Source organism: Myripristis murdjan, chromosome 19 (assembly GCF_902150065.1).
Source record: "Myripristis murdjan chromosome 19, fMyrMur1.1, whole genome shotgun sequence".
Taxonomy (NCBI): Eukaryota; Metazoa; Chordata; class Actinopteri; order Holocentriformes; family Holocentridae; genus Myripristis; species Myripristis murdjan.
Genome location: NC_043998.1, coordinates 4,812,732 through 4,840,275, shown reverse-complemented (window position 1 = coordinate 4,840,275; position 27,544 = coordinate 4,812,732). Strand labels below are relative to the sequence as shown.

At 42.1% G+C, this 27,544-nt stretch overlaps 1 protein-coding gene and 1 non-coding gene across 5 annotated transcripts; both read left to right on the top strand.

The window, feature by feature from the left end:
• The first annotated feature begins 391 nt into the window (after positions 1-391).
• On the top strand, positions 392-27,064 carry arhgap27 (Rho GTPase activating protein 27). 4 transcript variants are annotated; one of them, XM_030078182.1, is made up of 20 exons: positions 392-406; positions 3,523-3,653; positions 4,101-4,205; positions 4,655-5,558; positions 14,599-15,072; positions 15,818-16,057; positions 17,169-17,249; positions 17,766-17,888; positions 18,559-18,645; positions 19,606-19,673; positions 19,845-19,932; positions 20,823-20,924; positions 21,166-21,264; positions 21,557-21,659; positions 21,928-22,062; positions 22,797-22,895; positions 22,985-23,062; positions 23,278-23,409; positions 25,595-25,700; positions 25,880-26,057. In XM_030078182.1, exons 4-20 carry the CDS (start codon positions 4,722-4,724, stop codon positions 26,055-26,057), a joined length of 3,030 nt encoding a protein of 1,009 aa, XP_029934042.1. In that variant the 5' UTR covers positions 392-406; positions 3,523-3,653; positions 4,101-4,205; positions 4,655-4,721. The 4 variants fall into 4 exon arrangements, with proteins under 4 accessions (XP_029934042.1, XP_029934044.1, XP_029934046.1 ...); XM_030078184.1 differs by lacking the exon at positions 392-406 and having other exon boundaries at positions 3,433-3,653; positions 25,880-27,064; XM_030078186.1 differs by lacking the exons at positions 392-406; positions 3,523-3,653; positions 4,101-4,205; positions 4,655-5,558 and adding an exon at positions 11,056-11,308.
• On the top strand, positions 2,494-2,609 carry LOC115378452 (U5 spliceosomal RNA). The gene has a single exon (XR_003930126.1). It is a non-coding gene; the product is annotated as a U5 spliceosomal RNA (small nuclear RNA).
• Positions 27,065-27,544: the final 480 nt, after the last annotated feature.

The window sequence follows — 27,544 nt, the reverse complement described above, 5'->3', positions numbered from 1 at the left end:
TCCTTTTTGTGAGTCATTTAATAACCTGATGCACTCCATGCCCAGCATAGCCTGCCTGGTCCAGATTATCATGCAGGTAGAATTAAATTAAAACACAGGTACAAATTGAAGTTGTATCTTTGCATCATTGTAACGCTGCTGCTGCCATAAAGCTCTTCAGACTGCATTTAGCACTTGGAAACAAGTCTCATCTGCATCACATCGCTGTGCTCCAGTAAGTTCTAGTGGAGCATGGCAGCGATGAAAGCAATGAGCCGTATGCCAAAACTAGTTCTACTCTAATGAGCAATTTATTATGCAGCAAGGCCGACTGTCCAATCAGGACCGAGAGCTTTATGGCTCACCTTACACAACTTTTTCTTCTTTTTCTTTTGGCGAGTTTGGGGAAGATGGAAGCACCGGGCCGGTAATTACACTCAGTCACAGCTGTGTGTGTCGCATGCTTTGTTATTAATTAGTTAGTTAATACCATTTTTTGTCGTTTTGTCTTTTTATTTAGTTTCAGCCTGTGGCCTCCGAGGTCAACCGCTTTCAGCTGGAGAAATTGAAATAGACAAAAATAGATTTCACCACGTACAGATTACCTGGAGGTGTTTCAGTGTATGAAAACTAGGTCAAAGATGTATTTTATTTCTTTGACATTCGAAATATTAAGGGACCAAAACATGTTTTGATGTTAATCTAGCCAAGGCCCACCTGTAGACTGGTCACCGCCACAGAACATAGGACGAAAATGCGCTTAGTTTTCAAGAATAGCGAATGAATTTTCGGGCAAAACTGATATTGGGCCAATTAGAGGCCCATATATTTTCAAAAACAGTTTTCGACACCTTCTTTCGAGGGTAATTGTAAAAGGTCTGAATTATTTAGGTTGAAAAATTATGAGTTGAGTGAAACCACAAGGCCTCAGTTAGCTCCTCTTGTCGAAAAGCTTGTGAGGAGACTGAATTTACGAAGAAGGCCAGTTAATATTTATTTAAAGCTCTATTGCTGCAGCCTGTTTTCTTGGAGCGTGTGTAATAAAGTGAATAAAGTCAGAGATATTGAGTCACCCATGCATTTAGGTAACTTGTGTTAATATAAAAAAAGGCATAGTGGTGTCATACATACGGAAGCCCTAAAGGGCCATACATAAATATTTTTATTTCCTCCGTTTTCTCGTGATAACGAGATAATTTTCCTCCGTTTTCCCGTGATAACGAGATAAATTTCCTCCGTTTTCTCGTGATAACGAGATAATTTTCCTCCGTTTTCTCGTGATAACGAGATAATTAAATCGAGATCTCGAGAAAACAAAGCGATTGTCTTATTAAATTATTGCAGGAAACATCAGTCAGTGTAGCAATGTCAGAGGAGCAGGAGAGTATTGATCACTGCATCACTTATCTGTTCAATCAAGGCCTGACACAGGCTGAAATAGCTTTATGCTTTATGTCAGGGGTCACCAATCACGTGCCATGCAGGGCCGAGAGGCTGCAGGTTTTCATTCCAACCAAGACCTCCACCAGGTGATTTCACTGATTAGCTCCAGGTGATCAGTGAAATCACCTGGTGGAGGTCTTGGTTGGAATGAAAACCTGCAGCCTCTCGGCCCTCCATGGCACATGATTGGTGACCCCTGCTTTATGTGTCCAAGGAGACGTCAGTCAGCATGACATGTCACGTATGATGGAAATCTCAGGCCTATCACGTTTCATTCATTCATTCAAAACGGAGGGAAAATATCTCGTTATCACGAGAAAACGGAGGAAAATTATCTCGTTATCACGAGAAAACGGAGGAAATTTATCTCGTTATCACGGGAAAACGGAGGAAAATTATCTCGTTATCACGAGAAAACGGAGGAATTATCTCGTTATCACGAGAAAACGGAGGAAAATTATCTCGTTATCACGAGAAAACGGAGGAAAATTATCTCGTTATCACGAGAAAACGGAGGAATTATCTCGTTATCACGAGAAAACGGAGGAAATAAAATGTATTTATGTATGGCCCTTTAGGGCTTCCGTACATACACTTTCCAGCAGAGACATTAAACACTTTGACGACTCGGATGTACATTGAAACAGCCGCGCGGTGTCGGGACTAGATGCACTGCGCATGCGTGGGATTTATATACGCTTTGTACGTTGCCTGCTTTGTTGTGCCTTTTCCTAACACAAGACAATATTGTAATTACCTATTCCCTGTTAGAATTTGTGGGCTAAGCAAAAAGTAAGCGTTGTAGCGTGTTATGAGACAGAAATATCAACTTATGCATATGCTCATTACCCATACTGCATTGCGCGGTTCGAATGTCTGAATAATGTCTGAATTCTCTTTAAAATGTCTGTTATTATAACTTAATTTACTGGGTGCTATAATTTGCCAGTGCTAATGAATGGTTACCGAGATTGAAATGAAGTGTGTGTTGTGTGGCTGTTTTAGTTGCACCGTTATCGACAATCCTAGCAGCGACAGTGACTCCCCTCGCGGCTCCCTCGTCAAATCAGTACACTCTTGTTTCTCTTCAGATCGTATAAATCTTTCGCCTTTTACTAAAGATTTCCGTGGAGAGGAACATTATGAGTATCAACTAATTTTTTGATGCCCTGCCTAACGGCGGGGCTTCCAATCATGTCAAAAAACAAGTAAATCAAATGATGGTGATGGAAAGATGTGCGAACTGTGTTCTAATTTTTCTGTCACTTTTCTGTTTGGGTGTTAGTCACATGGTAGTTGGTGGTATGTCAGCTGATCCGCTACTATCAAACAAATCTCACACTATCAGATGTCTGACACTTTTTTTTTTTTTTTTTTTTTGAAGCAAAACATTTTGCTGTTTGATGTTGTGCGAACTGAGTGCAGATGCAAACTCCTCACATGGTGAATGGTTGATTGATGGACATAATGAGATTAATTATGAGAAAAATTCGATTAAACAAGCTTTACAAAGAGCTCAATCCAAGTTTTGTGTGTGTGTGTGTGTGTGTGTGTGTGTGTGTGTGTGTGTGTGTGTGTGTGTGTGTGGTTTCCCAGTTAACACATTGCTCTATTGAGACTGAGATGAGATATTGTTTTATTGTGTTGCAGGTGCCTCTGCTGTTTACTTAAACTGTTTATTTTCTAACATAAATCTGCCTTGATTCAGAAATGCCACTTTGTTGCCTTTAAAGGTTTCTCAGAGAATAAAGTGCTTGAAATGTCATTAGCCTGAAACTGCCTATATTTATTATACTGCTGTAATCACACTCTGTGTGTAGTGAGAAAATGAATCACCGTGTCCATGTACTATTTCCAGGCCGCTTTATGACACTAAGAGGCCATAAAGTAGTCAGTCGCAGATACAAGAATACATTGGGAAGTAGGGTTAAAGTCAGACTTCCCACTTGTCACGCTTTTTGTGTGCCGCAGAGTCACAGGCTCTGTCAAAGTCGCACTGACACACACACAGGGAACAGGAAATGAGAACGAAGCAGATACATGTAAGCAGCGGTGTAAGAGACAGCCTGTAGGCTCTGTAACGCTGGATTTATTTGGCAGAAAACAGCTTCATGGTTGCATGAGAGACTTCCCGTGTCAGAAGAAATTTTTGAAAAAGAAGTCAGGCAAGTGGTGAGCACCATCCAGTGTGTACAAAAGTCAGATGCTTTGGAGAGCCGCTACAAATAGAGGTACAGACACTCCCGATTGCTTCACCTCGTCTATTTCAGCTTTGTTTATAATTTAACACTGTGTTAAAACTGTACAGATCTTGTAGTTACTCCTATGTTTTTGTGGTGTAATTAGTTTTTCACATAACTGCATTAAAGTGCTAGATGCAGCGTTACATTGAGTGAAAATTATTGATTTGAATATCTGAGTTGTGTCATTATTCAAAGTAATTTCCTGTGAATGAGGGTTTTTTTTTTTTTCACTTTAACACTTAATTGATTTTCGCATTGTATACACAATATAGGAAAGGCTTTAACTCATGAAAGTGCCCAGTCACTGTTAAAAATTAGGTGAAAATGTTATGATTGAACATTATGGCCACAGTAAAACCTTAAAATGTTACCTATTATATCTGATGTAGCACTGTCCCCTGTCGTTTTGTTGTTTTGGCATCACACATGATGTAGGGTGAAGCAACATGCTGTAAATACTCCGAGTGATTCATGGATAACACAGGGCCTGATATGGAAAACTGAGATTGCTGGATGACGTTGGATCGACGTTCAGACCAGGTTGGTGCATGTTTCCTGTTTTGTGGGTAGCAGCCTTGCGTCTGCTATTTTAGTGGTCTGCAAGATCAAGCTCTTGTTTTGCAGCAAAAGAAGGCGGCTTCCTGTGACTTAAATTCTGTGCACAGACTGTCACCTTTGCCAGCTAATTGTTCACGTTTGTTTTAACACAAATCTTGAGGCCGTATCAGCTATTCTGGTACGTCTGCATTCTGTTCAGTGATAATATCAAACATCAACATGCCATAGGTGACCAAGGTACAACGACAGAGATAAGTGTAACATATTTCTATAGGTGGAAGCGTGCAACAATGCACATTGTCATGTACAAAGCGCTTAAACGCTGAAAGAATCAAAGTCTGCCCATTCTAATCACAATCCTCTTGCTGCTTTGACATTTTAATAGTTATTTTTGAAAAGCCACAACAACTTCACATTTCCTCTCTTCCCAGCTCCAAGATTGTGACACTGTATCCATGACTGCCCAGCAACACAGAGGCCACAGAGGTGGACTGCAGCATGGAGCTTGTGTCAGTGCAGTATAAATATGAGTACAAAGCCAGGGATGGTCATCTTGTGTCCATCAAGCCTAATGAAAGTTACATCCTCATCTCAAAGACTAATGACCACTGGTGGCACGTCTGCAAAGACCAGCACAGCAAGCCCTTTTACATCCCAGCACAGTATGTCCGGGAGATCCCCTCGCTTAATAAAGACCTCTTGGATCCAGGGCCTAACAGCTGTCATCCTGCTGAGTTTGTGACTAACAGTGAGCCAGTGGATATGCCAGCAGCAAAGCCAGACGGAGAGATGTCGACAGTTCGTGTACCGGCCGAGGAGCCTCCCAAAGACACTTTCCGGTTCTCAACGTTTGGTCTCTGTGACAACCTCCCGAACGTCGCAGCCTGCGAGCACACAGAGACGCTGACAGGAGGACACGCCTCTTCCAGATCTGGAGATGTCCTTCATCATGTACGGACACACAGTTCAGCAGCAGGCCCTTCATTTACCTCAACACCTCTGAATACTGATGGCCAGAGCCTCTACACACAACCTGTGCCCAAGGCCAGGCGTGGTCATCCCCAGCGGCTGTCGGCAGGCTCACTACAGGATGAACAAGTAGAACTGCCAAACACCTCGAGATGCCAAATAAAAACAAAAGGAGATATATCTATAAACTTCCCTGTGACTGATAACTCGATTATCTATGAGACCATACCGGATCTAACAGAGCCAGCATCTGAAGTCCCATATTCTGAGTTGTCAGGTGCTAAAGCTTCAGACAGCACATTATCACTTCAGCAGAGTGAGAGTCAAACTGCAGAACCAGCTCATTCTGCAGGTGCCAAGGAGCAGGTGAGACTTTAAAGTGCTTTATCACCTCAGTCATACTGTGTTACTGGATGTTAACTCAAGCATGGGTTCACATCATGTTGTCATTATAAATTACGGCCACAAGAGGGCGCAGTTTTATCACGTAAAAATCTGGGCAGGCCTTATTTGAAATCTTTACCTACTGTTTATAAAGTAACTGATATACAGTATATCAGTAATTTCACCGCCAACTCAGGAGAAGTAGAAGAGTTACATGCAAGGTCCCTTGATATTTTTAATCAATCATATCTGACGATGCTAGAGAAGTTCATCAGTTTGACGTATTTGGGGATGAAAACATCAGTTTGGGCTTTTATACCTCGGTGTTATTAAATAATAGGAGGAAATATCAGCGTTAAGCGCCAAACCCAAGCTGGAGGAAATAAGCATATGATTTAGATAGATTTTTACCAAAAAATATGAGTAAAATCAATTATTCATGGGATCAATAGATGTTACCAGTCGGATCACAAACTGACATGCATAAAGTACTTACAATGTGTAAATCACTATAAAAGCATGAATTGAATTTGGCCATCAGTGGAACTTTTCATCTCAGTTTTGTAGGGGGACTACATGGTAAAATGAAAGATTACAGAAAACGTCAAGAAAACTACAATATTAGTGGTTTGTTTGTAAGAGATCAATATAGTCTTGAAGCAAGGTAGGCCCATTGTGTTGAGTACAGTCAATAAATGTATACGATCCCCTGCTGGCTTTAATTCATAGAATAAAAAAGGGCTAGCTTAGCATTGGCCTGCATGTAGGGCTCTGGAGCCATCCGACAGACAACACTGCAAAAAAAAAAACAAAAAAAAACACATCCGTCGTAATAAGCCCCTTAGTTTAACCTTCAATCTGAAAATCTTACCTTTCTCCAAACCAATAATAATATCTACCAAAGGGGCGAGGCGTTATCTCTTGATTTTAATGTAAATCTGCTTGTTCCAAGATTTTTATTGGATGAATTTACACTCTTTTGAGTGATAAGATTAAGAGTTAAGACGCACACTTTTTGCAGTTGGAGGTCCTAACTTGGAATACCGTGCTGGCCGAGTTCATAGTGTGTGTGCCAGCTCATCAGCATATGAATGCCCGGCCGTGCCTTTCTGCATGCCATTTCAATGGGCAAGGGGCTGCTGCTTGAATACCTCGGTGAAAGCAGCTGATTCAACATCTCAGTTTTGGTCGGCGAAAGTTGTTTCTTCGGGTGCGGAATCACTTTTTACCTGGTGTGTATGACTTTGATTGAACATTTTTGATTGACATGGTGCGCTGTAGCTCCTGGTTTTGGTTGTTGACTTGGAGCTGGAGGTTTGCAGGCTAAGTATCGGCTTTATATTGGAAAGGGAGGATCTACAACAGCCAGAGACGTACAGTTTTGAAGCTGACGTATAGGTCGATTGGGATTCTCAGGTTGCAGCAATACCAAAACAGGTTCTAAACAGGTTGTATCGGCTGGCTGCAGGGTATAAGGAAGGAAAGAGTTAATCCGAGAGTTGCCAGCCACTCCCAAACTACAGCCTCCAGGCTCCAGCTGCTACCTGGTTGCCCGAGCGCCGATGACGTTCCTGGGAATTATTATGATACAGCAGAGAGACGATGAAACATTTCCAGATATATAGTTCATCTAGTTTTCTGCTCAGGATACATTTGATCAAAAGCCAAAAATCTTTTGTGACAGGTAAGTTTTTACCGGAGTTCACCGCGGTTTCGCACCTGTTGCAAGGTGAGGTGACGTCAGCTGCGAGACAGGTCGTCGGAGCGAGTTTTTAATAAGATTAAAATGTAAGATCCATTTGAACTAACATTTTAATAACACTGGCATGTAATGGTTGAAAAGTCTCGTGTCAGTTTAGTGAGTGGCTGCCCTGGGATTGTATGTGCATCATAACACTGAAATTACCAAAACACAGCGGCTTTAATGCTCTGTAACTGCAACAAAAGTGTAATGACGCTGCTGGAAAGCAGCGCAGGTTTTTTTTTCTGTAAAGATGGCCAGTTATTATTTGTGTGTTTCTCACTTTCCCACCGGGGAAGGATGAATGAGCCCCTCACTTTCTCTGGGCGGACACTGAGCTGCTGCAGCTCCTGTAGACGTGCCAGGACCCCTCAAGTGCACCAATTCTCGCCCCACAATGGAGGGCCATCTCCATGGTGATGTGTGAGGTTTGGTCTAACTCACAACAAGCAGGGCTTTGGTGCTTTGGTGCAAGCAGTGCCATGCAGTTGGTGCTTGTATGTGCATGTGCAAAACCAGCAATTAGCCCAAATGTAGGTCACTTAATGTGCAGGGTCAAAGCCTGTATGAAGGACCTGACTGTTTTATCTGGAATATTAATTTTGGTAAAGAGGTGATGGCAAATCTTGTAGCCATGTTCTAAAGATGGATTTTTATTTGTGGCTTTGCTGTATGAATCCAAAATTTTACATGTAGCTTTCACTTTACAAGTCATATGCAGAATAACATGCATGAATGCATGATGGTGGTTTATGCTTACTCAGGCTTAGCCTGCAGACTATTTTTAGTGGTTGTATGTTCAAACTGTTTAGTGCAAACATTGTGTTCCTGTATAAACACTACATCTGTACTTTTGTACTCCTACATCTGTCTGAGGAGCATCTAGTAAAGGTTAATCATGGATATTGAGCACAGCCTGACCTGTGGAGCTTTCTCAATCAAATCCCAGATAACTGCTGCAGGAGGTCCATTGTCTCATTGATCTTAGGCAACAAAAAGAAATGTCGACCATACTTTTTGACCTCAGGTGCATATCTCTGCCCCACTCCCTCTGTATGTTTGGCATGTTACACTGATCAGCTGACTGTGTCTGTTCTTCCATAACATGATTTAGGAAGGGCACTGGGGGAACCTTAGTGCTCACCCGCAGGAGCACAGCAAGTCCTGCAGCTCAGTGGAGCAGGCAAAATCAAATGCCAGGAAACTGCTCCGACAGGTAGTGTGAGAGTGTAGTCACACAGCTGAACCGATGTGTGTGTGTGTGTAAAGGCACACATTATGCCTCGGCTTCTCACACTGAGGGGCAGCATTATTATGCCAGCTTTGTTCTGTTTAGTGTAAAAAAATAAAGCCAGCATAATGACAGGTTTTCTATTGCTGGATCTCTCTTTAAAAAGGGCTATCCTCACCCCTCTGGGTCTCATTGCTGGGGCTGCTGTGATTGGGGATGTTTTGTTGCCACTTAGCCAGCTGGCTTGCAAGAGGGAGTTCTTGCTGGTACATTCTGTCACAGTTTGAGCTTTTGCAAAATAAGCCTGTGTGTACACTTTGTATTTGAGTTGTTGACGGGATGCACCTCATTTATACTTTAAAATATGACAGTGGAGAAAATTCTCGGCCTAAAACTGGCCTTCAGAATTATGTTTGAACATGAGAGCACTGATGCAGGACAGTCTAGCAGGGATTAGGTTCAACATACCAATCAAGACAAGAGAAAGGAAAGTTGAAAGTCAGCATTTTTGGGGGCTTACACTCTGTGTTAATCTCCTAAGGGGTCCTATTGCCACTGCCTACTGCCAGCACTAATGATCAGTGATTATAAAGTCTAAAGTGATACGTGACACAAGTTGCAGGAGTCATACTCTCAGTATAGCAAGGAAAAATATTTTGTGTTGTTGTTTCAGTAATGTATTTTAAACTCCCAGCGGGTGTTTTGGTGCAGTATCCTGGGTTTGCTGTTGTGACTTTATCATTCGGTGCATGTATTAGTAGTACAGTGTGTATACTACAGCAGGTTTCCAAAACCCAAATCATATTGAAGTCACATGAATTTCAGACCATTGTTATTCAGTTTATTGGCATCATGCTGGATGTTGACATGTATTTGTCTCTGCATATGGCACATTTGGCTGTATATTTTTCTTTGAGGTGGCTTCTCAATGGATGCTGGGGCTTTTCACTTTGAACAACTCATAGTACAGTTGCTTCTGAAGATACTGGTACTTTAGTGCTCATAAAGATATGATCAGGCCTTACATGTGTTAAAAAGTGGAATTCAGCATTGGGCATCTCTCCGGTAATCCAGGATTCTGGGCCATGAGGAGTGTGATGTAAGAGCGGGGTGGAGCCAGACTGATTCAATAGCTCAACTGTGTGTTTTGTGGCGTGATTTGGGCCCCAATTTGCTAGTCCATTGTGTGAATGGACGTTTGCTAATGTGGTTAAGTAATCAAGTAGATTGCTGCTTCATGCATTTGCTGAAGGCAGAATCATCTGCACTTAAGGATTACCGCCCCAACGCATGCCTGTAAAATTTGTTTAACACTTAGGATTTCTTTCCATTTGTTGAATTTTGGGATGCTGGAACTTAAAGCATAGCAATTTGTATCTTGCATATAAAACAAGCTAAGAATTTCCTCATAACAACATAACACAGCTGATCTGTAATGTTTAAGGGAGATCCCATTCACCAGACTTGGATGTATATCTTAATCCCTACATTATGTAATGTATCCGAGGCCTTTCTCAGGCACATTTGAATAACAAACAACCTCTGCTCAGGTGCCTGATAGTCAGCTAAAATGTTTCGGATGTTCCAGGAACTACAGAGGTTAGCCACCCCAGTCATACACACTTGAACTTGGAAGGCAGTAGATGTCAGCACAACTCATGTAAGAGCCACCCACCTGCCTCAAAAACCAATAGTGGAATGAAGATGAGTACAGCAGTTTTTAGTAACCCTGAACCCTCCAGATTGCACTGTACGGCTTATACAGAAGGGCCAACACTTTCACATTTGGGAGGAAGTGTTGATTGAAACACAAACTTCCTGTTTCAGGCATTCGCTGCCATGAATTCGAAATTCATCTGATGTGGGATCAAAGTAGTAGCCTGTGAGGAGTTCCCACAAAACATTATGGGAAATAATCAGTTCCTTTTTCGTAATGGCTGAGTGACCTATTAATACAGGGTTAACTGTTTTTTGTTTTGTATTTACCTAAACAGGGGCATACTGTAAATGTGGAATAATCCAACCAAACAAATTACAGTAGCCACTGTATGTGGATGCTCCAGCAAGGGGAAATAGACGAAACCGGAAGCTGTTTTTTGTATTGCTTTTTTCCATTACGTTTCCTTGCCAGTTAATTGAGTTTACCCATGACAAAAACGGAATGGACTCTTTTAAAGACTTGTTTCCAAGCTGACATTTCCTTTGTCATCATTTGGCAACGTGGGCAGGAAACAGACTGAAGCGGCTCATGAACTCTGTTTCACTCCCTGTGTCTAACACTTGTCTCTCTCTGTCTAGTTTTCACTCTGTCCTTCTCTTTTTCTCTCTTAGCAAATACTGGCACTTACACTCTGCCTCCATCTCCTGTTCACAGACATGGAGGCGTACAAGCACACACACACACACACACACACACACACAAACATCTTACCCTCTCCTCACACAGCCGCTTCCCCCTGTTATTGTAACAGAGTGCATAGTTCTCCTTTCTATTTGGGTTGCAACTGTGACAGCTGCCGTGAGAGGAGGATGTGTGCACGAGGGCGTGTTCATGTGTTAAAGGATGTGTGTGTGCTTGCCCTTCTCATCCCAGTTTGATTGAATGTGGTTGTGTGTGTGAGCAGTATATTTCTGTATCCGTTGTTGTGCGGTTATAATGGCTCTTCTTGGTGCAGTAGTTTAAATATGGTGGACATGTATGCCAGCGTATGGCCGAGTCACCGGGCCAAGAACGCCTTGTCTCTGCCTGTGGCGCCTCAGGTAGGTTTAACCTCAAACTGTAACGCTACAGTAAGGATTGATTACCTAAAGTGTTACCTTCACACTGATTCGTTTTTTTATTGCTAAGTAATGAGTTTCCATTCTTTGTGGGCAGCATATATATTTTGATAACTGGCTTCCTGCTTTGTGCAGCCCTACACAAATGTCACTTCTGCGCTTGTCTCTTTTCCTGTGATGCATCAACAAGCTCAGCAGATGGTGAAACTGACACAGAACTGCGCTGCTGTTGCATGAAAGCCTCACTATTTCAGTTTTGACGCTTGAAATTTTTGGTTTGTACACAGTGGCTCATGTTACACATTCAGAACCCCTTTAAATAATGTTGAACATGCGCTGGCGTCAGTCTGAAAAAAAGAGTGTAAAGTTAGTCTTCGTTACAAACTGCAGTTCTCATCTGTCAGCAGCAGGGAGAGGCTCGGTGTTCATCCGAAGCTTTAATGGGTTTCAGTGTGTTTGTCACCTTGTACCAATGAACTGCTGTTTGTTGACATTCACATCTGCTCCAGCTGTGTTTTCCAATCTCTACTGAGCATGAACAACTCTCTAAATCAGAGCGATAGACCAGAGAACTACAGTTGTGATGTTGGATGTCGAACTGATATACATCCTGGAGCTGCTTCAAAATGGAGGAGTGATTAAACTTGTACATGGCAGTGAGCATTATATAATAGGCATGGCATTGGTAGGCCTGTTCACTGTGTTATTATTATGTGCTCATTAGCCCAGACACAGTGGTGTGAAAAATTTAAAGTGCAGATGCTTTGTCGCTGCACTTAACCGGAGTATTTATTTTTCTGACAACTTTTTACTTTTAGTCCCTGCATTTGAACACAAATATCTCTACTTGATACCCTTACATTTTCAAAACAGGCTTGTTTCTTTAGTTTTAATGTATTGTAGAGAGTTATTGATTGTTTTTGTTTTGCATGCCTTCCCAACATAAAGACCCATATCAAGATAAGGAGATGGGACAAAAATAGAAAAGGCAATCCCTCGGTGTATACATCTGTGCATATCACACACGACAGATGTAACACGACGAAACGGACAAGATATGGAGACTCAGCTGGAGAGAAATGACATCTACTGAGTGTGATGTCTGTGACACGGAGAACTGGCAGCACCATGGATGGAAGTGAACCAGCCAACACTGCCAGTGGAGTAGATTCAGAGAAACAGCCAGTTGTTGAAAAAGTCCTGTCGAAATGTCCTCCAAAGGGTTACTTTTTAGTTTGATAGTACTTTGAGTACTTTTGCACATAGTACATAGTACATTGACATTTTACTTAGTACATTGAGTATATTTTACTTGAGCAAAGAAGCTGAAGAAGCACTTCTACCTTTACCAGAGTGTTTTACACGGGTTTCTGTACTTCTACTTGAGTAAAGAATGTATGTACTTTTGCCACCTCTGCATTGGCATGCCTCATAGGTTGTTGGTCATCAGATATTTCCCTTCAAAGCTGAGATGTGACAGTCCAACATGCTTCTCTGCATCAGTGTTTTGTGACATTTACATATTTGCCTACATTGTGCAGTTTTCCATTGATTGCATGTGTGATTTTTTTTTTTTTTTTTTTTTTTTTTTTAGCTTGCTGTGTTCCTTGGGGCTTGATGTCTTTCCAAGCGTTCAGGGCATGCCACTGTAGCAAGCTCGGAGATCAATGATGCAACTCTCTCATTTCCTCTGTCTCGGTCCAGTCATGGTGTATTGTTGTTTACAATCAATCTATTTTGGGGTCAGTTGTCTGGTTGTGTATATTGATTGCCACATTGTTGTCCTGAGATCAATAATGAACTACGCATCAAATTAACACCATGAATAATGAGAAAATGCAGTTGATTGTTAGGTTGATCATAAAGAAATGGACTTAATTAGTTGTATTGTAGGAAGTTTGACTCTCAGTGACCAGTTAACTTACAACTTATATCTTGAAAGCTTCTCAGCCACTGAGACGGTCCAAGTTGTTTCTCCTGTATAGCACCGCATAGTGATGTCCAGATGTAGCACAGACAGACACATGATTGAAGCCCTGGTAAATATAGACTATGGGGGAGGTGTGGAGAATAAGAGGTAGTTTAGAGGCTAGTGTGAAAGAGGCAGCAGTGTCTGTATCTGTGCCATCATGACAGCATACGCAGGGCTCTGCAAGCCGGTCTATCCCGGGACTATGAAAGTGAGAAGGAATCGCCTCACCACGACACAGGTGAGAGGGGAACGACATGATGAGATTGTTTTTTTTTTTTTTTTTTTTAAATTTTGGCAGGGGTCATTTCAAGTGCGGAGCCATGACTGTGACGATAGCCACTGCTTCAGAGTTTCAGGACGGTGGAGGACAAAGGCAGCCATTCATTTCACTCAGTTTCACTCTCATTGGCATTCTTTAACCAAATTAGTTGTGATGATGGACTCTCTTTGCATAATGGTGTGCCTACCGTGGGGCAAGTTAAAGCATGTGGAGCTAGTTTCATGAAAGTAGCATGACTTGGAGGTTTCAAGAGTTGCCCTCAATAAGAGGAAAATGAAAAAGAAACTCATATTGGATTTAGTTTTACTTGAAGCCATTATCCGCACGGGATAATAAAGTCCGCACACTGAAAAGAGTGTTTTCCATAATAGGACAGAGTTGCTGTGCAGTATCTAGCACACTGTTTGCAGCAGGGCAGTACACAGTGGTGATACTGGTGATGTTTAGCCTAGTTCAGACTCTCGTGCATTTCTCTCGTGGTCACTTGCTGTTCCTGTGTTTCCCTTGTACGGTAGTTTATCTTTTTTGTATCTGGCACCCATCACAGTGATAATGCTAAACCACACAAGAGATAAGCAAACGGCTCTCTCTATTTTTCTACCAGGCATCAATTGACACAGTTGTGACTGATGACACTTTTACACACATGATTTTGACTGCATTAGTGAAAGAGACAAGAATTAGGTACTGATCATTGTTGCATGCTTCTGTGGTTTTTGTTATTTAGCTGTTGGCTACTTCCTGTGCTCATTTTGATCCGGAAGGCTGACAAACTGAGAGCTATAGTAAGAGCAGTGGGCTGTAGAGCTCATTGTTGACATATGCGTCACTATTTCAGATACCCACAAGTGGCAGGTGAAATACATGACTTCTGTCTGCAAACTTTTTTCACCCCCACAACGTCTTTGTTTATAGTAGCACACACACTGCACGGACAGTAATTGAAGTGCCTGTTGGTGAAGCTGTAGATGTCTTTGGTGTTTGACATGTGCCTTACTGTGCGTTGTTGGCATTTCACAGGTGGAGAATGAAAGCCTCAAATCTGCTGTGTACGTCAATGTAGCAGAGCTTCGTCAAAGCATCTCCGAGTCTCCCCCCTCAGCCGCCTCGTCCTGCTCTCCTTCATATCTGAACCCAGAGGGATGGGAGGTGCATGTTGATCAGGGAAGTGGGCAGGAGTATTACTACCACCCTGCCACGGGGCGCACCACCTGGGACAACCCCTTCCTCGACTCCCCTATGGACCCTGAGGCACTTCCTGCAGAAGAGCCTTGTTCCCCCTCACCTTCACAGTCCCCTGCCCTGTCTCCATCCACTGCCTCCCCCTCTGCGTGGACCTCTGACTGGGAGCAATTGGTGGATGAGGTCAGCGGTCGCCTCTACTTCTATAACCCAATGTCTGGGGAGACGTCTTGGCAGCCCCCAGAGCCGCTGAGCCCCTACCCCCCTCTGATGGAGCCTTTGGGTGCGCACAGGCTCCAGGAGGATGGGCCGGTAAGGGCTGCTCCACTTAGCCACTCTCTGTCTCCTGTTTTAGCTTCACCCAGGGGAAAGCTGTAAATACAGTGTGCTTTTAATGGAATTAAATCTCCTGCACCTACATAGCAGACAGGACTCATTTCCATTAGGCAGGAAGAGCTCACAGAATGTCCCCCACAGCATGTCCCCAAGTTCAAAAGAAGCAAGATACTTGACCTCGTTTTGAATTAGTTAAAAAGATTAGACGGGGTTATGACCAGTTGTGGAATTTCTTTCTGCAATATCCATGGAATATACCAGACAGTCATGGAATTTGAAAATCAAGTGGTTCATTTCACAGGAACATACCTACATTTATTTTCCAAATAGTGTCACACCATCATCACATTACATGCTGCTTTTCCGCTGTTTTTCCTTCTACAACAAAGTATAGAACTGCAGTGGAAACCAGACTTCTTATCTTCTCCCAACTTTTCTGAGTTGAAAAACAACTTTAACAAGCCAGCAAAGAACAGGATTTTTAGGTCATGGAAGCAGTCCGCCTTAGTTTGAAAGTCATAGAGAAGTGATGTAATTTAACAGCAGGGCCACAGTGGGAACCCTGATTAGAAATGTATGATTTGACTGAAATCCCTTAATGAGAGTTAGCACGCTCGTGTCCTGTCCATTATTCTGTGGTACAGTGCAGACAGTTTCTTCGTGCTTGTGTGTGTTTCTGTGCATGTATGTGTCATGTTTCTCTTTATGTATACATCCCCAGCCTCCTCTGCCTGAAGAGGACTACCCGTCAGAGGACTATCCGGTCATTGACCCACCTGATTTCCAGGAGGAGCCCGCCATTGCAGCCCCTCCGACTCTCCCAAAGGAGTACACCTTCAGCCACGTCAACCGGGCCATCATCCCCAGGGCTAACCTGGACCGCAGTAGCCCGTCTGGCTGGAACCTCACTGTGGACCCCGATGGTACCTGGATCTTCACTAGCGAACACTCCCAAGAGCAGGTAGCTACAAGGCTCAGCCAACAGGGGCAGCGGGTGGCATGAGGGGAGATGAAAGGGTGTGGTGTTGCGAAACCTAATCCCCAGCACTCAGAGGTTCTTAAGTACAGTTTTAAAAAGGTCTTTCAGATGCTTAAATCAGCTACTGGCAAAGTATCTTTCATTTCTGGCACCATTTTTGTTGTTTGGCCGTGGATTTTTTTTTTTTTTTTTTTCGTTAACTGTGAACACCTTTGACATTATACCAAGCTGCTTCCAAGGCAGTTACAGTGAATTGCAGAAAAAAACATCTGTCTAAAACATCAACAGTAAACATCAGTGCTGCCAGTCCCTCAAAATCAAAGAGCAAGTCCTTCTTTATAGATTCTCTCTTTGGTGCCAATGTTCAGAGGTCATGCAAGGAGAAATCCATCATAGAAACAGAGGGAGAGGTACCAGTTTCAGCAGACAGCAGCCTCAATAGACCAGAGCAGCCTCAGTTTATGAAAGGGGTGTGACTATCACTTTTTCCTGACTAGAAAAGCTCACTCTCTTTACTCTTCTTATGCTGTTGCTATCGCTGTTAGTGTTACTGTTTGCCGCCCAACTTCAACCAGGATTCAACAAGTTCAGGCACATGAACTTTGATTGGCTTTCTGGGAAATGCAGGCAATCACTGACTGAAGTAGAAATGAATGAAGTTGGTTGGCAAAGAATGGGCATAAGAAAAAAGTGAATTACAACACTTATTTACACAATGACCTCTGGATTTCACTGAACATCACAGAATTTACAGTAACACTGTAAATTTGCCCAAGGGTGTTTTTTTCCTTTCAAGAGTTTCTAATATCTGAAAAGTGTTCTTCTGCTTTCAGATAGGTGCCATTTTTTTTTTAACTTTTAACTTTTTTTTTAACCTTTGTTCTCTTTCGAAGAATAAGTGGTCTTAATCCACATTTTATGAGATCAACAATACTGTACCTGTGAAAACACTTTGAAGGAAACTATTACTACTGTTATTACTACTACTACTACTACTACTACTGGAGTTTGTTTGCTTTACAGTATATAGACATTTGCTTTTTTAAATCTGTTATATTTAATGTTTTAAGAGGAAATTTGTGTTATGTAATAGTGGATCAAATCGCTGGATGATCGAGGGCAGACCTACTACTACCTGAGAGACGGCTCCAAGTCCCAGTGGAACCTGCCTGAGGTGAAGCTCCGCTCTGCTGATGAATTTATTAGATTACCATGAAATATCTGCACATCACACTGCAAGAGACACTTAATCAGGGCTGAGTTTTTCTTCTTTCTTTCAGATAACACAGGTTTTTATTGGTTTTCTGATCAGATCCCAGACTCCCAGACTGAACCCTGATAAATATACACAGTATCATTTTCAGATTTACTTGTCTATTTTTTGATTAAAATAACAGGCATAGTGAAAATAAATCTTGGTATTTTGTGTGATTTCTCTGATTACAGCTGTTTGTGTTAGGGCTGTATTTGACTCATAATTTCATAGCCTTTCAGTGCAATGAATCAACTCAGTGTATTCCCAGTGCATTTTTAAGAGAGTGTGATGTGTTTTTGGTATATTGCTGTACCTGGTAACTACAAAAAAACAAACACAAAAAAGAGACTTTCAACTCCACCTTTTTAATCGACTCATTGACTTTTACTGTAAAGTAAAATGAAAGCGTTCATTCTTCCGTTTTGGTTCCCCCAGGTTCCTGTCGGTCCAGGCCAGCTCAAGGTTGGGAACGGTGTTGAGGCGGACGGTGTGTCAGTCTTCAAGAACTGGAGACACACCATGGGACCGGCACAGCTCAGCACAGTCCAGGAAGATGGGGTGGGCATTAAGACACGCGCACACACTCACGCAGAGCCATGCATTAGCAGACCTGCATGTACATGCTGTATCACACACACACATACGCACAGGGTGTGCCAGCTGGCCTGAACAGACAGCCTCAGTCAGGCAGAAGTAGTGAGGGTGAGTCTGAAACACCTGACACTCCCAGCTTATTTTAACCCTTATTTCGCAAGGCAAATTGACTCAGAGCACAGCCTTATTTACAGCAAAGGCCCAAGGGCACACACACACACACACAAACACACCTGGTAGCTGCTGAACACAAATAAAGTTCTGTACTTTTTCCCACCAGGCAGCTCAGACATAACGGCACCTTGCTCAAGGGCACTCCAGTTATAGTTGTTGGGGGAAGGACTGGGTTTTTGCTCAGCTCTTCCACCCAGATTTTAATAGGTGATGTGGCGAACCGGGGAGACCTGTCCCATTTCCTTCAGTATTAAGGTCTTCTTTGTCATGAGCAACTACACTAACAGATATTTATAGTGCACAGTGTACGGCTAATTCAGCTGCAAAAGGCAGAAACTTTGACATGACCTGCTCATTATGCAAATGACTCTTATCAACTTGATGTTGCCGTCTCACGCTCACTGAGCATGACACTGCACATCCTAAAATTTTGCTCTCTTCCTCTCCCCCCACGGTTCAGAGGTTCGTTCCAACTCACAGAAGGAATGCATCAGACTATGGCAGCGACAGCTCCAGTGCAGGAAACTCCCCGGAGACGCAGCATCACGTGAGTGGCCTGCCTGTCCAGTCTGCTGATACTGATTACACCAGATTAGCTGCAGCCTGAAAACAAAAAACAAAACAAACGAAAAAGGCAACTCTGTTCCCAGTCATCTGTGAAGTTTGCCCTAGAGTTCTCTGACCCGCCCCCTGTCTGAATGGTGTTCTGTGTCTCCCTCTGAAGGCTTTTGGGTTTCGGCCCTGGAGAAGCCCCTATTATCTGACCTCGCAGTGGCTACGCTACAACGTGGGTTGTTAGGTTAAGCACTCATCTGAGCTTGATGCATAGATAGCAGTGTCTATCTATGACGGGCCAGAGGTATAATACCAGTTCATTCAAGGAGCATTTGTTGCACTGGAACGTGTGTGTTTCATCCCCTGCATCTGTTTGACTGTTTGAAGTGCAGTGTTCAGTGAAATCATCCTGTTTGCCACGTGCTGATGCAGAGATTTTACTGTTGGGGTTCACGTTACCACCAAACTGTCAGCCTGGTAAACCTACATGTTCACCATGTTGTCCCAGTTCATGATAAAAGACCAACAGAGAAAAGAAGATTCTGTATATTTGCCTACATTCAAATGTTCCTAGTTGCATTGATACATAGCACATCTGAGCACTGTAACTGAGTTATAGTGACAACACAGCACAACTTTTACTGTCACAATTCATCAAATACTGAAAATAATTTTAAAAAATGAGGCATGCATGGATATAATAATTGTGCACATAGCGTAGTGGAGAAGTTTGGTTACCACTGATATCATTAGAGCAATGTTATGTAATTCACTATTATTCACTGCAGTCCCCTCACTCATAATGGTGTCAGTGAAGTTTGTATTTAACATTGGAGCCAGAATTGTGTGTCCTTCATATCATCGTGTACTCCAGAGATCTCAACTTTATTGATAATCTTAACAGTTAATCTGTAAAACTCAAATGAAATATTGTGATGTATTGCATTTTCAGGTGCAGAACTTAGAGAAAGCTGGAATTCTCAACAAAACAAAAGTGTCTGAGAACGGCAAGAAAGTGAGGTAATGTGAAACTCCACTTACCTTCGAGCAGCAGACTATAAAATTCTCTCACTCTCTTTTGTGTGTGCGTGTGTGTGTGTGTGTGTTCATGGTGTCATGTGTCATCCCCACCACCTGTTTACTCTCTGCACTGCTTTGTTGTCTCGCGATACTGATTCTGCTCCTCCTCAGGAAAAACTGGGTCCAGTCGTGGACGGTTCTCCACGGAGGAGTGCTGACGTTCCACAAAGACCCGAAGTCGACAGCGACGGGAGCCTCGGTACAAGCCGCACTCAGAAATAACACACTGCAAAAAAAAATCTCTTATCATCTTTACAAGTCACTCAGTTGCATATTCTGTCTTAAAATCTTGTTTTTCCAAAAACAAGTGAAAAAAAAAACCTGCCAGCGGGATGAGATAATCCCACTTGTTTCCAATGCTAATCACCTTGTTTCCAGAATTTTTTGGAATCAAGCGTCATTTTCTCGAGTGGGCTAGTGGGCTCATCTTCCTTATTCTGTCTTGTTTCAACTTATTTATACTCTGTCCCCCAAAAAGAAGAAGAAGGGAAAAAAAAACATCCTGAAACAGTGAAACCGCATTGGTAGCAAGTTGGTTATGTCATCGCACCGACAGATTCTTTTCGTGTTATAAGAAAAACAAGACTTAACACGAAGATTTTCTGCAGTGTAGATGCACTCACATTTACGCATGGAGGGATTTGAGAAGCGCTCACCCTGAAACGATAACATGCTGACATCACAGTTGAATATGAGTTCCTCACTGGAGATTCTGCATTCCTGCTCACGGTGCATTCTGTACATTTCTGCGGGAGGGCAGGGTTATAACAAGGGCCGGGGGTAAAAAAAAAAAACACAATTAGCCTTTGACTCCCCTTTAAGTGATTTTAAGTTTGTAGACACTGTCTGGAAAACTGATTCATGTAGTCTCCAGTTTGGTGCCATGTGCCATATCAGCCTGATAGAGGAAATGAAACGTCAGACGGTCAGCTGCGTGCAGGATGTCGTGGCACCACAATGACAAGTGACAGCACAGACAAGCCCTCGGGTTATGAACACTCAGGGACACTCAGAGCTTTGTTTGAGCGTCTCATTTCTTGGAATGCAGCGCCGTCAGTTTCACCAGCAGCTGTATTTTTCTTCGCACAGAACAAGACCAATCAGATCGTCCCGGAGGTCACCGTGGACCTGCGGGGGGCAGTGGTTACCTGGGCGTCCAGAGACAAATCCAGCAAAAAGAACGTTTTAGAGGTGTGTTCATTTGTTGCTGTGGAACGTAATGCAAAGTACATCATATGGTGGACACGTTGATTCAAAGCATCTAATACATATGCATGTTACATTTTAATGTTGGCGGCTGCAGTGGGAAGTAAGGTGTAATTATTGTGCTTCACAAACAATTTTCTCATGCATTTCTGTCTAGTAATAAAATGGCTATCGTGAGTTATTGTGAGTTTAACCTGTCCTCAATGTGTTATTTCATCTCCCACAGTTAAAAAGCAAGAATGGTGTTGAGTTTCTGATACAGTACGACACAGACAGTATCATCAATGACTGGCACAAAGTGTTAGTGGACACCATACGGCAACTTGTAAGTCCTTTCATTTCCCATTGGTCACCACTGACATTTGTCTCAGTGGTTGAGACTTCCTTAATAATAAGCCGTGCTCGATAGTGTTCAGGTTCAGGCTAAATTTAAGATTTGTTTTTGAAAAAAAGAGAAATGGATTGATTGTCAGTTACATCAAGGTTGTTGAGTTGACATTAAATACTCTTGTGTGATTGACTAAACAATCAAAACAATATTGTGCAATACGTTATTTCATACTCCTGTTTCCTTGAATCGTTTTGCACGTATGTCTGTGTTTATTCATTGGTGCCAGGAGTACCAGGACCATCACTCAGAGGAGGATGTGGACTATAGTGAGAACTCCTCTATCACAGAGCGAGAGGAGCGGTCTGGGACAATGATGGACAAGAGGAGAGGTAAATGGAACAAACAGGTTATATACATTTACCTGACTTGTGCCCACAGATCATGTGGGATTTATTTATGTTGCAGCCCAGTTAAATATGTTTCACCAGTTGAGAGCCAGCTTCAAATCCATTATAAACGTCTCATAACGGCTGTTTGATGAAGAGTTTTAGGTTGAACATTGTCATTGGTGGAATACGTTTGAACTGTAGGAACATGTAAATGTTTTTTGCTATTGTAAGAAGTGTTCATTAAAATAAAATACGCCCCCTCTCCCAGCCTCCAGGCCCAGTGTCCACAGCTCCTCCAGCAATGCAGGAGACACAGACCAGAAGAGGGTTCGAACCAAGCTCATGAAGTTCCTCCTGAAACGGCCCACGCTGCAGTCGGTCAAGGAGAAAGGCTACATCCGAGGTACGCCCAAGTCCCTGCTCCATTTCAAACAAGGACATTTTGTTTTCTGGGCTGTGACTGATTTCAATGAAATTTAATGGGAAAAGCACAGAGGTGACAGTTTGGTGTGAAATCCTGATGTTTCACCCTCCCTGACTGAGCTGGACAATACCCCATTACAATTATTTTAGGTATAAATTTGCAACTATACACACATTTGAGCACATTTACACTCCTACTCTCTTTCTGCACAGTCAATATGCATTCTGTTGTTGTGTAAGTGTGAATACAAAACCGAATTGCACATCATGTATATTTACTGAATCCTTGCATATGTATTTTCTTACTGTTCTTCTATGTTTTATATTTTTATGGATTTTAAAATTTTATTTTCCAGTAATTTCACACTGCTTATCACATATCACATATTTTGATATGTTTAATAATTTGTTTAATGTACATTTTTTTTTACATTCATTATTTTCTTAGGTCCTGCTGTGGTGTGCATGCTCAAATAATGTCCTTAATCCATGCTTTTAACTTTTTCATCTATACTACTTATCTTTGTCTCATTTGCTATCTTTATTTTCGTCTTGGCTATATCCCGTTATTGTTTGCTGCTGCAACAACCGCACAGGGATCTTGATTTTAACTTTGATCTTATTTGATCCAGGGAGATAAATGACCTCTACAGGACTTTTTTTTTGACAAACTATCTGTTGCATACTACCGTCCTGTGTTCTACTTCAATGCAGAAAATGTCTTTGGGTGCCATCTGGCCACGCTGTGTGCGCAGGAGAAGACCACAGTCCCCAGATTTGTGGAGAAGTGTATCAGAGCGGTGGAAAAGAGAGGTAAAGCGTCTTGATTTCTTTATTGTCTGAATCAGTCTGAAGCCGCTGAGGAGCCGCTCACTGACTGGTGCTCATGTGTTGGTTCACAGGTTTAGACATTGATGGAATCTACAGAGTCAGTGGGAACCTAGCGGTCATTCAGAAACTACGCTTCAAGGCCGATCACGGTAGGCCTGCATAAGATTTCTCACATTTGGCAAACCTTAGAATGAAATCTGATGAGGATTTCTCAGGTAATGTGGTGAGTATTTGACTGAATTCACACCCTTGGAGGAAAGTGGAAGTTGTGTTTTGCAAGGCAGAGTCCTTTGCCGTCTCTCACTGTGTACAGCAGCGCCCCCTCCTGTGCTTTAATGGGCTGTGTTTCTGTTGTGTTGAGCAGAGGAGCTGGACCTGGAGGACGGCCAGTGGGAGGACATTCATGTCATCACCGGAGCCCTGAAGCTGTTTTTCAGAGAGCTCCCCGAGCCGCTTTTCCCCTACAGCCATTTTAACGGTTTCATCAAAGCCATCAGTAAGCACATTTACCAGTCACATTACCAGCGTTATGTCAGTGGGTGCCTGTGACAGCAAAATTCTACAGATCTCAATAGCAGCCCAACAAATGAATCTTTTCAAATTCAAGGAGAACTGTATGAAATGCCTTACTTTAATTATGAATACAGTACAGGCCAAAAGTTTGGACACACCTTCTCATTCAATGCGTTTTCTTTATTTTCATGACTATTTACATTGTAGATTCTCACTGAAGGAATCAAAACTATGAATGAACACGTGGAGTTATGTACTTAACAAAAAAAGGTGAAATAACTGAAAACATGTTTTATATTCTAGTTTCTTCAAAATAGCCACCCTTTGCTCTGATTACTGCTTTGCACACTCTTGGCATTCTCTCCATGAGCTTCAAGAGGTAGTCACCTGAAATGGTTTTCCAACAGTCTTAAAGGAGTTCCCAGAGGTGTTTAGCACTTGTTGGCCCCTTTGCCTTCACTCTGCGGTCCAGCTCACCCCAAACCATCTCGATTGGGTTCAGGTCCGGTGACTGTGGAGGCCAGGTCATCTGCCGCAGCACTCCATCACTCTCCTTCTTGGTCAAATAGCCCTTACACAGCCTGGAGGTGTGTTTGGGGTCATTGTCCTGTTGAAAAATAAATGATGGTCCAACTAAACGCAAACCGGATAGGATGGCATGTCGCTGCAGGATGCTGTGGTAGCCATGCTGGTTCAGTGTGCCTTCAATTTTGAATAAATCCCCAACAGTGTCACCAGCAAAACACCCCCACACCATCACACCTCCTCCTCCATGCTTCACAGTGGGAACCAGGCATGTGGAATCCATCCGTTCACCTTTTCTGTGTCTCACAAAGACACGGCGGTTGGAACCAAAGATCTCAAATTTGGACTCATCAGACCAAAGCACAGATTTCCACTGGTCTAATGTCCATTCCTTGTGTTTCTTGGCCCAAACAAATCTCTTCTGCTTGTTGCCTCTCCTTAGCAGTGGTTTCCTAGCAGCTATTTGACCATGAAGGCCTGATTGGCGCAGTCTCCTCTTAACAGTTGTTCTAGAGATGGGTCTGCTGCTAGAACTCTGTGTGGCATTTATCTGGTCTCTGATCTGAGCTGCTGTTAACTTGCGATTTCTGAGGCTGGTGACTCGGATGAACTTGTCCTCAGAAGCAGAGGTGACTCTTGGTCTTCCTTTTCTGGGTCGGTCCTCATGTGTGCCAGTTTCGTTGTAGCGCTTGATGGTTTTTGCGACTCCACTTGGGGACACATTTAAAGTTTTTGCAATTTTCCGGACTGACTGACCTTCAGTTCTTAAAGTAATGATGGCCACTCGTTTTTCTTTAGTTAGCTGATTGGTTCTTGCCATAATATGAATATGAACAGTTGTCCAATGGGGCTGTCGGCTGTGTAGTAACCTGACTTCTGCACAACACAACTGATGGTCCCAACCCCATTGATAAAGCAGGAAATTCCACTAATTAACCCTGATAAGGCACACCTGTGAAGTGAAAACCATTTCAGGTGACTACCTCTTGAAGCTCATCGAGAGAATGCCAAGAGTGTGCAAAGCAGTAATCAGAGCAAAGGGTGGCTATTTTGAAGAAACTAGAATATAAAACATGTTTTCAGTTATTTCACCTTTTTTTGTTAAGTACATAACTCCACATGTGTTCATTCATAGTTTTGATTCCTTCAGTGAGAATCTACAATGTAAATAGTCATGAAAATAAAGAAAACGCATTGAATGAGAAGGTGTGTCCAAACTTTTGGCCTGTACTGTATATCTTTTTGATCATGTGCTCACATTTTGATTTACAGTCCTGTAAGCCTGACGTCACCCTTAACCATTAGAATAACACTGTTAGAGAGTGAGGGATAAAGTTTTGACAGTATTTTGTATAATAAAAACATTAGTATTAATTCTCCTCAAACCCCTCGTCCCCACAACAGAAGGTTTTTTTGTCCAGCTACTATGAACAGACTGTGCCACTCCTTTTATGATTTTCAGCACCACATAATAGTGAGGGACTAAGTTTAATACAGCCATTGTTAACTATAACAAATATGTACATTAAACTTATTATTAATCCAGTTATACCAGTGGTATACAGAGATAGACCTTAACGTGGACATATTTCTGGAACTTTCATGATGCTGACTGAAAATATATGGTTGTCTGCTTGTTGTAGGAACTGTAGATCACCACACAAAAGTGTCTTTCATGTGTGATCTAGTCAAGTCACTCCCTGCACCAAATCACGATACCATGCAGCTCCTGTTTGGGCATTTACGCAAGTATGTTTGACCTTTTTTCCTCCTCATAACTGTCATTCAGTTATAATTTCTGCCTCTGTTTTTTCATGTCATAGTTTGAGATCTTGAAATGGATAATTCAGAGGTGATGTGAAACCTGAAACTGAAAAACGAGGCAAATTTTTACTGCTCACATGGTTGTTGTGTTTCTCTGTGGACAGCGTCATCAGACACGGAGATGAAAACCGTATGAGTGTGCAGAACGTGGCGATCGTGTTCGGCCCGACGCTGCTGCGACCAGAGACGGAGTCGGCCAACATCACGATGCACATGGTGTTTCAGAACCAGATAGTGGAGCTCATCCTCAACGAATATGAAGTCATCTTCTTCTCCAGCTAAAGCAGTCATAAAGTCTCCTGGGCAAAACCTGCGCTAAAATATAAATCCTTGCATTATTTGAACTACTTGACGAGTGCTTAGTTACACTTTTCACGCACTTGAACAGCTTCATAAGTGGAACATCCTTTGTAAGTTGAAGGGCTCCTCACCATTTGTGTCAGAATATTTGAAGCATTTTAAGCGCTGTTTTGTCCAGATTCACACCGCTGGAGGCTCACAACATTAGAAATATTTTCGGCAGTATTGTTTAATTGGAAACCAAGCCGCACCGCGTGGACAGATGTGGTTTGGTTTCCCGTCTCAGAGCTTCTGATGTAGTTGCTTAAGCAGCGGAAGTTCATTGTTCGGTTTTCTTAATCTGAGAAGTCACTTTCTGCAAGGTGCGTTTATTTTGTTTTTGTTTTTTTTTGTTTGTTTGTTTTTTTTTGGTATGTTTTGTTTGCAGACATGACTGTAGGGCAGTAGAACCCAAGGCAGACCTGGAAAAATGCATTAATGCTCTCTTAAAAAAAACCAACAAAAAACAATCAATGAATGCTTCCATCTTTATTTTAGAGGATTTTAATGACTTTTAAATGTGTGGGATTTTAAGTTACAGCATCATATACGGCAATAACTGAGGTTGTATGCTAATATTATATGTCCTTTCAGACTCACTTTTACCTGCAAAGTCTTTTATTGTAATATAGAAATGTAATGTAATGTAAAAGAAATATTAATACCAACAACTTGCTATGAAGTAGATACTGACATAGCGTACTTGTACAACTTCTAGATTATTTTCCACTGGATTTTAAGACGTCATTTGCTCCCCAGCCATGCTGTTCTTAAAGAAACTATGTATATTTACACCATAGAAAGATAAACTATAGTGATACATTTTTGAGTCATGAGGTCTCTGGCTTTAGAGAAGAAATGTGCATCTTACAAGAGATTTTTGCCCTGTAAATAGAAATAGCATATTTATGCTGGAAAAAATGCTGAAAATGAATGTTTGCCCTTAATAAAAAAAATAACTTTGTTTAAAAAAACGGGTCTTTTTTTCCAGCTTGGGAAACAAATTCTTTTGGATTCATAAAAAATGCATATAACATTACATGCATATAGCATTATATATTTGCAAGAAAAGCCTGAAGACATCAATTTCACAGCTTTCATTAAGATGAATTGAAGGTTGAGGATTTTCAGGCAGTCAAGCTGTTATTGCTCAAACGTCTGCTCTGGAATCAGTATGTAGGTCAGTGTGTCACACTCTTTGGTTCAGCTTATCTGTCACTGATTATTCAGCCTGAAATCATAAATCATAACTGCCACCAGTGGTACAGGGCATGCTGGCCATGTAATTATATATGAATCATGGTTATTTTCAATGAAACAACAATGCAAATTTAATAAACTAATTAAAACCACTGTCTTAATATGCTGATGAAGAAAAAAGTGGTTTGAAATTGGAAGATATGATCATGTTCGCCACAAAAACAGGCATT

Excerpts from the sequence above, each read along its gene's own strand:
- arhgap27 (XM_030078184.1), top strand. The coding sequence starts at position 4,722 with ATGGAGCTTGTGTCAGTGCAGTATAAATATGAGTACAAAGCCAGGGAT. Across the intron at positions 17,250-17,765 it reads CCCAGTGGAACCTGCCTGAG|GTTCCTGTCGGTCCAGGCCA; the intron begins GTGAAGCTCCGC and ends TGGTTCCCCCAG. Across the intron at positions 18,646-19,605 it reads CCCCGGAGACGCAGCATCAC|GTGCAGAACTTAGAGAAAGC; the intron begins GTGAGTGGCCTG and ends TTGCATTTTCAG.